This window comes from Mus caroli, chromosome 16 (assembly GCF_900094665.2).
Source record: "Mus caroli chromosome 16, CAROLI_EIJ_v1.1, whole genome shotgun sequence".
Lineage (NCBI taxonomy): Eukaryota > Metazoa > Chordata > Mammalia > Rodentia > Muridae > Mus > Mus caroli.
The window spans coordinates 59,494,308-59,506,557 of record NC_034585.1 but is presented as its reverse complement, the minus strand read 5'-3'; the positions used below and the strand labels follow the sequence as shown (position 1 = coordinate 59,506,557).

General features: G+C 35.3%; 1 protein-coding gene across 2 annotated transcripts in view; it reads left to right on the top strand.

Moving 5' to 3' along the window:
- Positions 1 to 12,250, top strand: part of Epha3 (EPH receptor A3) — a 304,612-nt gene that overhangs the window by 235,454 nt on the left and 56,908 nt on the right. The window contains exons 6-9 of one of the 2 annotated variants that reach the window (XM_021185614.2): positions 1,099 to 1,223; positions 2,980 to 3,139; positions 9,578 to 9,680; positions 10,904 to 10,971. In XM_021185614.2, the coding sequence (XP_021041273.1) occupies positions 1,099 to 1,223; positions 2,980 to 3,139; positions 9,578 to 9,680; positions 10,904 to 10,971 (456 nt within the window). Of the gene's footprint in view, positions 1 to 1,098; positions 1,224 to 2,976; positions 3,140 to 9,577; positions 9,681 to 10,903; positions 10,972 to 12,250 lie in introns of both variants that reach the window. The other variant, XM_021185613.2, reaches the window with a different exon arrangement.

Genomic DNA, 12,250 nt, shown 5'->3' with positions numbered 1-12,250 from the left:
TCCATTTGGAGTTAAGTGAACTAATAAATAAGGAATAAAAGAAAAGAATACCAGTTTTGTAGGCCTGGAAAAGGCTGATATCATCAAAGTTAAACATTGCTAAAAGAATTAAAACTTGCTTCTTTCATAATGAGAAGACTTCAGTGACTAGTGCATTTAAAACGTCCTGAGCTTTTGTTTGTTGTTTATAATGCAGAGTGTTATACTCCAGTAGGGCAAATGCCATTGCTCTCAGTAAAGCATTTCAGTTGTCTATTGAAGTAAGACTTGAAATAAGGACCTGGATGGATAGAATGTACTTTTCTTCTCAAGAAAGGATTCTAAGTAGGAAATCACTTCAAATATACATCATCTTACATTAGAAATGAAGATGCCTACATAGATGGATTTCTATTTCCATTTCATGATTTGAATAACATATGTAGAATCACCATTAAATAAGATATCTCAAAATATCTTCCATGTGTAACACATAGCAATCTTTGTATTTATTATTAAATAATTCTTTAAAAAATAAAATTTAGAAGTAGAAGATTATTTCTTGGCCATGCATTTTTATTCATGAGATTTTTGTTCGTCAAGATATACTGTAATATGTTGTATAGCCTGTTTAATGTATAATATACTAAATATTACCATTACCTATGGATATCATGGGACTCTGTGCACATAATGGATTCCAGTCCACTTCCAGAGTTGCACATGAAAATGTTATCAATGAGCTGAAGAATCTGGCATTAATAACTTTGCAACATTATAACAAATAGGTAGTTCTGATGTTTGGTTCCATGTTTTAATACATCAAACATACTTCACTGCTTACATTATAGTAGCGGATTGAAAACATCTGCTTCTTTGCCACTAGTCTACCAGCAGCAGAAACTCTCAGCTCATTTTCCATGGGCTTTCGTGCATCAAGGCTGCAATCCAGCTGCTAGAGCAGCTCAAGAGGCCAGAATAATACTCAAGAGCCCTGGAAGTGGAAATAAAAAGTCTTGCCAAAAATTGGAGCAAAGGTAGACTCCCCGAGTTTGTTGTCATCTCGCTGTGTTCTTACTTCCCGCCCACTCACTCTCTCCTCCCTTTATATATTTACAGCTCCATCACCAGTTGTGACAATTAAGAAAGATCGGACTTCCAGAAACAGTATCTCTTTATCTTGGCAAGAACCAGAACATCCAAATGGAATTATCCTGGACTATGAGGTCAAATACTATGAAAAGGTGGGGGAAAGATGTAACAGAGTTGTGTTGGATAGGGGAAAACCCTATTATTTCAAGAGCTATATTCTTGCAAATAACATGCTTGCTTATCAGTGGTAGAGCTCTGGTCATGTGACCTCTCTGATTTCTCAGTAGAAGAAATTTGGCAGTCATCTTGTCAATTCCTATCGATTTTACAGCAAATAGTAACCTCAAAGATGTCACTTCCAAACGTGAGCCAGTTAGTAATGACAATAAATATGGCATTTAAGTCTGTTCCCATCAAAACTCGTGCTATGTTAACACTTTGTTGGTGGTTCCTCATTCAAAAGCTGATGCATATCAACTTTTAAAATATTAGGTCATACAGGACAAAACTTCCAGGCATAAATTCAATACTCATATATATGTACAGCACACACATATATATGCATGTATATATGCATATATATATATATATAATGTGCTTATTTTAACATGCAGATATGAACTTAAAATTATCTCCAAATAAATATTTTGAATGTTTTACTACAACTTTTCCCAAATGATTTATATTTTTAGACTCATTTTGCTGAAGAGAATAAACAGGACCTGTTTTCAAGTGTGAGAACGATGATTCTAATTCTTGAATGAGTAGATGAGTGATGTAAAAATAACCCCAACTCTGCTCATTAATATAGTAGCTCAAATATAATCTAATCAGTATCTTTAGTTAATGATTATCTGCAATTAGGGTCTAGAGGGATGGCTCATTTGATAAACAGTTTGCTGTATAAGCATAAGGTCCATAGTTAAGATCCCTAATAAAACATAAACATCCGAATATAGGAGTGTGCCAGTTATCCCTCCAGAACATGGGAGGTGGCTGTACCAAGATACCCATGCCTCATTGGTCATCTCATCTAGCCAATCAGTTAGTTCAATGTTCAGTGAGAGACACTGTCTCAAAGAGAAGATGGCAAGCATGAGGAAGACAGTGTCAACCTTTGACATCTGTAGGCACATAAGCAGAGCACGTAAACAGTCAAAGAAAAGGGAAGTAAAAGAATTATCTGTCTAATTACCACAAGAACATAGCCTAGAAGGAAAATAAACTTCTGTGTGTGTGTGTGTGTGTGTGTATATATATATATCTATATATATATCTATATATATATCTATATATATATATTCATTTTTTATAACAATACTTCATTAAAGGGATTTTAATATGTCATGTAAGCCTCCTAGAGAAGTTGTCTTTGGTAAATACTTCTAGACTTTGATGTTAAGATATTAAAAATATTCAAGTATAATCAATTAACATGTGCATTAATTATAATGTACATTCAATGTGCATTCAATGTAACGTAAAATTGATATATTGAGATAAATAATTCCTACTATTAAAATACAATATTATTAATATTTTTAAAACTAGTAAAATATTTACTCTTGAATATTCATGGAATATCTCTTCTCACTTTAACTCAAAACAGGTAGGTTTTGTAAATATAATCTTGTAATTACACTGAAGTTCTTTTCAGCATTAATTTTGAAGAGAAGGTATTTTTACAAGGATATTAGGTAAGGATGAAATCTATCTTTTCTGTTTTCTGTGCAAGAGGTAATTCATCCCATATGAGTTAGAAAGTTTGATAACGTACCCAAAGAATGAAATTATTAATGTGACTTCAGTAAGCATCTTATACTTCAAGACAAAATGTTGAAGAATTTAGTATGATAGTATTATAAGGGTTTGGTTTTAACATGATTTTTTTTCTCTACTTCAAAGCAGGAGCAAGAGACGAGTTATACTATTTTGAGAGCAAGAGGCACAAATGTTACTATCAGTAGCCTCAAGCCAGATACTATTTATGTCTTCCAAATCCGAGCTCGGACAGCAGCGGGATATGGAACCAACAGCCGCAAATTTGAATTTGAAACTAGCCCAGACTGTATGTATTACTTCAGTTTTTGATAAAATGTGGGGCGTTGCAAAAATTAAAAAGTGTCTGATCAGTTATTCTCAGCATTAGGCAAAGGTCATGCACTGAAGGTGTGTTGAGAGTATACTTAATAAGTTGCACATTCTTGTATATATCATTTTGAATTGATGTGAACATATATCTGTGGCCTTTTCTGAATTTCAAATTATTTTTTTTCTAATTTATCAAATGATTCATATTTTCTATTAGCCAGAAACTGTAATAGAAGAACATTATTTAATGTGATAGCATGCTGCTAACACCTGCCAGCCCAGATATTCTAAATTCATTGCATGATTTAATAAACTCCATAAAAGAAACTTACTGATCCATGAGGTTCTTAATTTTGTCCTAATTCTTAATACAACCAGTACGTAATTTTGTTTAATTAAGAGCAAATAATAATTTTAACATTAGTTTTGTTTTAATCCTTCATACATTCAATGTTATAAACTAGAGAATATTAGTTTAAAAGTTTTAATATGTGTATATAGCTTCATTTATATTCATAAGAAATTGGAATAATCTGTCCATGTCACTCAAAGGTAGATTAAAATGTGTCTATAACTGGCAAATATATTTCTCAATAAATCTACCTTTCTTGAAATGTATGTTTCTTATTTTAGAAGTCCACTGCTAAAATAGAATCGTTGAAAGGGTAGTGATAATTACTATAATGCTAATATATAATAAATATAAGTTAAATTTATTTAACAGAGTAACAAATGAGATTATAATTAAATGAGAGGAAAATATGAATGTGTTTATACATGTGTATGTGTGCATTTGTGTATTAATACACTGGGGAATACTTACTCAAAAGTATTCATAGGACAAAAGTAGTTAGTGTATCTGTGGGCCATAACCCATGGAACAATGAGACTTAATGATACGAACTATTTTTATAAGAGAAGATGATTTAATATTTCTAGTGAATAGGTGTCATTTTAATTATAATAGAAAAAACACATAGCCACAAACAATTTTATACAGCCAAAGCCACAATTATCAAAACAGTCCTTCAGGAGGATCAAAGGCCCACACCAGTGAGACCAATATTATCCTAGAAAGAGCTCCAATGCCCAGAACTCTACTGAAGAGAAACCTTATAATCTGTTCTGACCATTCTAATTTGCCATTTTCTCTGGCAGTTGCATTTTCTATTTTCCAAATATTTTTGTCCAACTGTGAAATCACATTATTATGGGTATGATGATATATTTATGCCTAGTAAGAAGTCACAGGACTTAATAAAAGTGTTGAAGTCAAAATGATAAATACTTTATAAAACACTTTTTGTCAAGTGGCAATGCTGTAGCACGAGGAACTCCAGCTTCTTTGAGGTGCTGGACTTCACTTACTGCTCTTTAATGTCACTGATTCCCATGGTATACATTGACAATACTACTTGAGCCATCATTCACAAACACCCAATTCTATCTCTAGGGAAGTCTCCTAAGCCTCTTGTAAGGAAATAGGCATGAAGAAACTTCTCTCTGAAGACATGGCAATATAATGTACAATGTCATGGAATCCCCATGAACAAAGCTTAAAATCAATTGGAAAATCTTAAATGATGGTCATGAAAGTAATTGCAAAATGACATTAGCAGTTCTTCATCTTTTGTGCATTTTGTGCAGAAACCATATTTTAGTATCAAAATGTCTTGTTTTGAAAATAATTACAAATTATCCTTTCAAGCTTATAAAAGAGCAATATAGCAAGGCAATTATCTTTTGTTATTCTCTGACGAGTAGTTAGTTCTGATCAGCATTGCGGAACTTCATCCTGTTATGGTGTTACAGGAAAGTCAGTTCTATGAGGTAATACAATTACACTATATTAGGAAGCTTTGAGTCACTGTGACTCACACCTGACAAAGAGTTTAAAGAAGGAACAGTTTATGCTCACAGTTTCCTAAGGTTCTGTGCAGAGTTGGCTGGTTTGTTAGTGTAAGCTTAGGGGTGGGGGCAGAACCTGGTGTTAGGAGATGGGGATGGGACGCTACTCACCTCATGACTGAGAGGAAGCAGAGACACATAGAAAGGAGAAGGCTAGAGGCCAACTATCCTTTCACACCAAAATATCAGTAACCCACTTCATTCCACAAATCCTTACCTCCAAGAACAGGACAGACCCAATAATACCATCCAATAATACCTTCAATCTATGAATCTGTCAGCAGATTAAGTAAGCCATTTCGTGTGTTTGTGTGTGCTCACGTGTGTGCATGTGTGTATGTGTGTGTGTGTGCGTGTGTGTACATGTGCGTATTCGAGTGTGTATATTACTGGAATGTAGGAAAGAAATTATTTCTCCCAATTACAATTCCTAAAACTGAAAAATCCTAGAAGAAAGAACTGGAAACTGCTGGCCTGTAAGGATCTTCTGGATCCTCATATGGTAGAAAAAAATTAACACAGGTTAAATAGGATGACTGTTGTTTCTTACATAGCAGGAGTCTGAACATACACATATGTCCAGGATATATTTACCTGAACACTTTAGAATCCTTGGAGGCCAATGGATATTATCACTATTCCCAGCGATGGGATGGGAGCCCCAGTGCTATTATATGAGGACACCTGAATGACTCAGATCATGTTTGCCCTGTTCTTGTCATTCATTGTAAAAGAATCGAGGTGGTAAATTAAAATTTTGGAAGGGATGAATAGAGACTATAATACCAGAATGGCAATCGCAGAGTGGGATCATTATATGAAAAACAATGTATGCTAAGACTATTTCAGAGATTGTGAGGTTCTTTTGTGACTTCTTCAAAAGAGAACTGATATAATGAATTAAGAACTTGCAACCTGACTGGTACTGTATAAATGTTTCATTTTTATTAATTTAGTAAACATACAAGTATATTAGATAATATAGCAAATGAGAAGGATGCTAGACATGCTGACTCAAAAGAATGAGCAAGTGCTTAATTTTCTCCTATGTAGAAAACGACACTAATGTGAACAGCTTAATTAGAATGTGAGGAACACACCAATTGGACATTCAATACCAAATGGCCTTTTCTTAATGGATACATATAAGTAATATTGTATGGACTGAGAAGGTTATATCTAGGAATATATGTATACATGCATAAGTGCACATAATAAAAATTAGTTAAAAAGAGGCTATGAATTTGAAAGAGAACAAGGGGGTATGTATGTGGGAGTGCTTAGAAGAAACAATGTTTGGCTTTGTATTTGTTTTTTTTTTATTTCAACAGCAAGCATGGTGTTGAATGTTGAACATTTTGGATGGCTTTAAGGGGCAGGATTATATTGTAGCAAAGTCAGAGATCCATCCCATGACTGACAGCGAGAGAGAAGGACCATTCTGTCTCCTTATCATTCCCTTTGCTGCTCTCATTGAGCTGGCCAAGATAAACTTGTGAACTACAAAACATCCACAGAATATTAAAGTTACTGCTCATTAAAAATTACATTCCAGAGAATGAAAAGCAGAGTGTCACCATGTGTTTATCAGTATTATGAAACCCAGGCTAAGCTATTTTACCAACTTATTATACACCTGTAGCTAGTAGATAGGAATGTATATGGCAAGTGGTTATGAAGATGGAGTTTCAGGAGTAAGAACTTTATGGGGAGGTATCTGATGCCTTAGAAGTGGGATGTTCTAGATGCCTGTGGATAGTCTCAGGCTAAGGTGTGTATCTGGCATACTGAAAAGAGGATGAGTAGAAAGGACTGGATGTGGGGAGCCTTCTCCTGCATACAGATTTGGAAGTCTCAACCACAACAACAAAGAGGCAAGGAGTAGAGATGACCCATTCTATGAGGGCTTTTGTGGTCCAGAATGCCCAGACTCCATAACTCCTGATTTTGTTCTATCTAGTCACCATGAAGGAGATGGCCTATGCCTGTGACTGCAGTGGACACTAAGGGGCAGCAGCTGGAGGCTGCCTGCTCACTGCCATAAAAATACCTGAGCCCAGACTCCACTCTATGACTAGCTCAGTGGTATAAGCAACAGGAGGATAGTGGAACTACATAAGGTGCCGAAAACCATTTACAGTATGGTATGACTTCCAGGCACACCCTAGGCTCGTTTGTCAGATGCACAGGAGACTGAACACTGCTGCTCTGCCCTGGTACTTACATTACATCATTTAACTGCTCCTAAGAAACACCTGAGCTTAGTTTGTGTGTGTGCTTTGTTTTAATAAGTCTTTAATTGAAAATAAAGATATTTTGTGCACTGTATTATGATCACAGTTTTCCATTCCTCATCTCCACCCAAAGCTCTGCCATCTCTCAAACTTTTCAACTGTCTTCTTTCTCTCTTTCTCTCTCAAGGAAACAGACAAATAGAAAAGTAAACAAACACACAATGATAAAATGAAATGAATGAACAAAAAGTAAATGAAACAAAGACAGAGCATGGGAAACACACACACACACACACAGATATGAATAATTCCTATAAAAACTGACAAAATTTAAATTGGCACTTTATAGGCAAAAGATCAGCAAGGATAAAAAAAAAAGGCCAAACAAAACAATATGAGATAATCTAGAAAAATCAATGGGTATGTTTCATTTTGGTCATCTACAGCTAGTTACAGTGCCTGGTCTTAATTAAGAGAACGAACATATTACAGAAAACCTTCCACCATTAGATTTGGTCCAGTAAAGGAGATAGTGCTGGTTTCTGAAGAAAGAGATGTCTCTCTCTCTCTCTCTCTCTCTCTCTCTCTCTCTCTCTCTCTCTCTCTCTCTCTCTCTCTCTCTGCCTCTCTCCCTTTCTCTGTCCCCCCCTTCCCCATTTTCTCTTTCAAGTCAAAATTTCATCACCTGTCCAATCAGGATTTACCAACACAATGACATATTACCTGGGTAATCTGAGCTTTCCCAGGACTGTGGGGATGGTAGAAAACCTCCAGATCATGATTCTCATAGACTCTGTATTATGTTAACCTCCAAACTTAGGCCCTAAATCTTAGTACCTGGTTTAAAATATACACTGAATCCTGAAAGTGTCAAAAAAAAATAGCAGAGTGTATGTGTAAGGAAAGTACAACAGACTGGCTTTGGAGAAGAAACATTTGAGTGATGAAATAAAAGAGAAGAAAGGTGAATAAAGAGAAATTCTGAATTCTAATCATAATCCAGAAGTCACATAGAGACAGAAAACACTATATAAAAAAGATTACCTGATAAATTGGATTTGATTGATCAGGTCTGAAATGAGGAGATGTCAGAATTTGTGGGTTTGATCTTTCCTAGTCAGATGTCCTGGGCTGAATCCAGGACCAACACCAACACTGGTAGTTTATAAGCAATGCCAGTCTTCACCCTGGCTACAAAACAAATAACCAGAACTTATTTCCCCACTCAGTGGCTTTTTATTTACACTACAGTCAAAACAACACTGGCCTTCCTCAAGATTCCCTAAACTTACTCTGTAATTGGGCAGATAAATATTTGAATCTGTGTGAAAATAGAGTGTCCACTGATGCTACTCAATTTAACTCAAAATAAGTCATTTTCAATTGTGTCTGTATGCCAATGAATGCTTATTATCAGGCATAGAAATTTGAATTTCATAGAATTGACAAATGTTATAAGATTTTGTTGTGAGTTTTTATACCTACTACATAAAGCAAAGCCTGTTTTGGATGTGAACTATATAAAAAAAATCTGGAAGTTGAATAGATTTGACTTTAGGGTAATTTCTTAATTAATTACTTAATTAATAATTGGTCTGTTTATGAAGACAGGAACCCCAGGAAAATTTCTTAGTGATGGGATGTACACAAACCATCATTTCATGACTTTTATATTTTGAAATTGTCTTGAAGCTAACAAAGTAATAACTGTATATACTTAGCAAATCCTCTATAATGTTTACATTAATATTAATATTAATATTAATATTAATCTAACAGTATGAGTGTGTCTTTTATTAGTTTCTTCATGTGTATGAGGACATGAAATACGTGTTCCTTGTCTGATTTGTTTCACTTAGTACAATACCCTAGAGCTTTATCTCTACTGCTATCAACCAAAATTCGCTTAGCCAAGAAATAGACATATCCAGTTCAAAAGAAGACTCTTCCCAAATTCACCTCGTTTCTTACTAGCAATTCTGATTTACTCAATGACTTTCATGCTAATGTGGACAGATAGAAACTAGCCCTAGATTTCACGATCTGGCACTCAAATAATTTATTATTAAACTTTAATTTTATTAATGAATAATGTCTAAAAAATATGAGAAATGTGTCCTTTTTTTGTTTTGTTTTTAACTGTGAATTCCTTCAGTGTTGGATTAAACTACAAATATATACCAGAATGTGGAGTGAATTTAAAAGTACGGCCATGTACCTGTCAGTCACACCAGTAATGTTTGTTCTCTTATTTCTTTCCTTCCACCTTGCAGCTTTCTCCATCTCCGGTGAAAACAGTCATGTGGTGATGATTGCTATTTCCGCAGCTGTGGCCATCATTGTCCTCACAGTGGTCACCTATGTTTTGGTCGGGAGGTGAGTTTGGTTCACTGAATGCTTGTCCATTATTGTGGTTTTCCTCAGTGCCCTGACCTGCTTTAGAATCTGAAGACTGTGTACTCAGAGAAGTCCCTTAAGAGATTTGGATGTTTATGTTTGAGACCCTTCTGCTTTTATTTTCTTTCATCCTTCTTTTTGTTCTTATTTCTCCATCAATATTGTTTAAACTTTGATATTATGTTTAGTACATTTCTTCCTTCTCTTTCTTTGCTCCCTCCAAAGCTTCTCATTTACACCCCACTTTGCTCCCTGTCAAATTCATGGCCTCTATTTTTTTCAGTTGTTGTTGCACATATGTGTGTATAAGATACAATATATCAAATATATAACATGTACAATATACAATATATGATACATAATGTGTATGTAATGTATAATATGTCATATGCAATATGTAGTATATAATATGTAAAATATGTGTGTATATGCACACATGCATGCACACACACATGTAGCATGTCTAGTAATCACATGTATACTTCCAGACTATTAGATTGGTATTAGATAACCAATTGGTATGCTCTTGCCAGGAAAATCACTTTTCCTCCTCTAAGTATTCCTTGGCACCTCTAGATTTCCCTGTGAGACTGCGGCCTCATAGTCTTTCAAGGGTCTACTTTAACATTATATCTATTGTTGGTGCTCTTGTCCAGCGCATGTTTAGGCAGTAATGTTGGTGGGACTTTATGGGTGTAGCTTCTGACCTTATAAGGAAGTGAAGTCTCCCAATAAGCCCCCCCCATCTCTATTAATTCTTACCCACACCCTCTAACTCAACTACTTCTCTTTTGACCCCACTCCTAGTTCCCACTTTCTTTTTCCAATTATCCCCTCAATCTTCAAATGACCCCAGATTCCTTGACACTTTCTCACCCCAAACACTGGTAAAAGGGCACTGCACTCATTACCAATGGAGACTCCACTCTTCATTCATTCTAACAGTAGTTGTTAAAAAACTACTATAAACACATTCTAAGGCCATTATAAAACCTGAACTGGAGGTGTCTGCCCAGTGGGGAGGCAACTCTACATAGCTCCTCATTAGGCAACCTTCCAGGGTACCTAGGGGGAAAAATGTAATATAGTGTCAGTAAACTTTCACTAAAGCATTTGATTGTTTCAGGGGAAAGCTTGAGTTGTGGGGTTTTATATATTCTGAGCATAGGTAGTGCATTTATATTTTGTTGCTTTGCCTCTAGGTTTTGCGGCTATCACAAGTCAAAACACAGTGCAGAGGAGAAGCGCCTTCACTTTGGGAATGGGCACTGTGAGTTTCAAAATTTTGTTTTAACATTTCAGCTTTTGCAGTTGCTGATGTATGATTGGGTAACCTCTCTTTGAGAAAAGGAATTCGAAAGTAGTCTCATGAGGAAAAAAAATAAGCAAATTAAATTGATTTTAGAACGAGGAATAAATCTAATGTTCTATATGAAATGTTTTCTCCATGGAGGTGTTTTAGAATACTTAAGAGTGATAGGTAACCTGTGGTTTTATGTACACATAATGTCTGTGATGAGTTCTAGGAACTGTAGTCATCTCTAAGTGGCTGAAATGCAAAGCTTAGCCTCAACTTCCTCATGACTACATGTCTGCTGAAGTCCAAATAAGAGCATCTTCTCTCTCTTGTCTGCCAAGTAAATAAAAATGACCACTTTTTTTTTATGTAATCCATTACTTTAGTTTGCTCACCAACCAGGAAAGGGCTTTTACAATAAACTATTTATTTTAAAGTTACATACCATCTAATTGGTAGGAAAGACAATATTTTCCCTCCTCACATCTATAACAACCAACTAGATCTCTATTAATAGTTTTCCAAAGAAATACACTTTTAGGTAACATGTTTTGCCTTGAACAAAGAGATGTATACTTTTATCTTCTCTGGTAGAATAAATCATCGAATGTGTCTGCTTTTTCCAAACTCTAGCTTCATTCAGGGGAGTTAGTACAAACCAATGCCCTTCAGAGAAGGTGCATGACCTCATGGAAGTTACCAGAAAGACTAGACTAATGCTTGCTTGCTCTGAAATACCTCCCTTGGATTAACAGCTACCTCGGCCTTTACCACGATCTTTTAAAACTTTCTTTAGATGGGCAGGATGCTTCCTATCAAACACTATTTCTGCATCTAAAAAATTCATTGTAGTTAAAATTCACATAAAATTCCATCTCCTTGTTTACATGTAGAAAAGCAAAACAATAGGTCAAAAAGAGGGAGAAGAATGCCTATGAAAATGTAAGTTTTTGTCTGGAAGCAGTGGAAGAGCTTGTGGAGGCAGTAGGTGTTATTCATTTCATCATCGAACTGAAATAAAATAATCCATTCAATGATAAAACACCAAAGCTTTACCTTAATTCAACCCCATACCTAGGCAGGTTATTCCAACCTAGGTTAAGTTAATTTACCAAATATACTTAGTGAATTATCAAGTTATAGGAGAGCAGCCTCCCGTTCTTTCGTAGTCTGACTAAATTAGGCAATTCTAGTCTTCTGAATCCACCTTAATGGATGGTTATTGTGAATACTGTCTATACTGCACCACGCT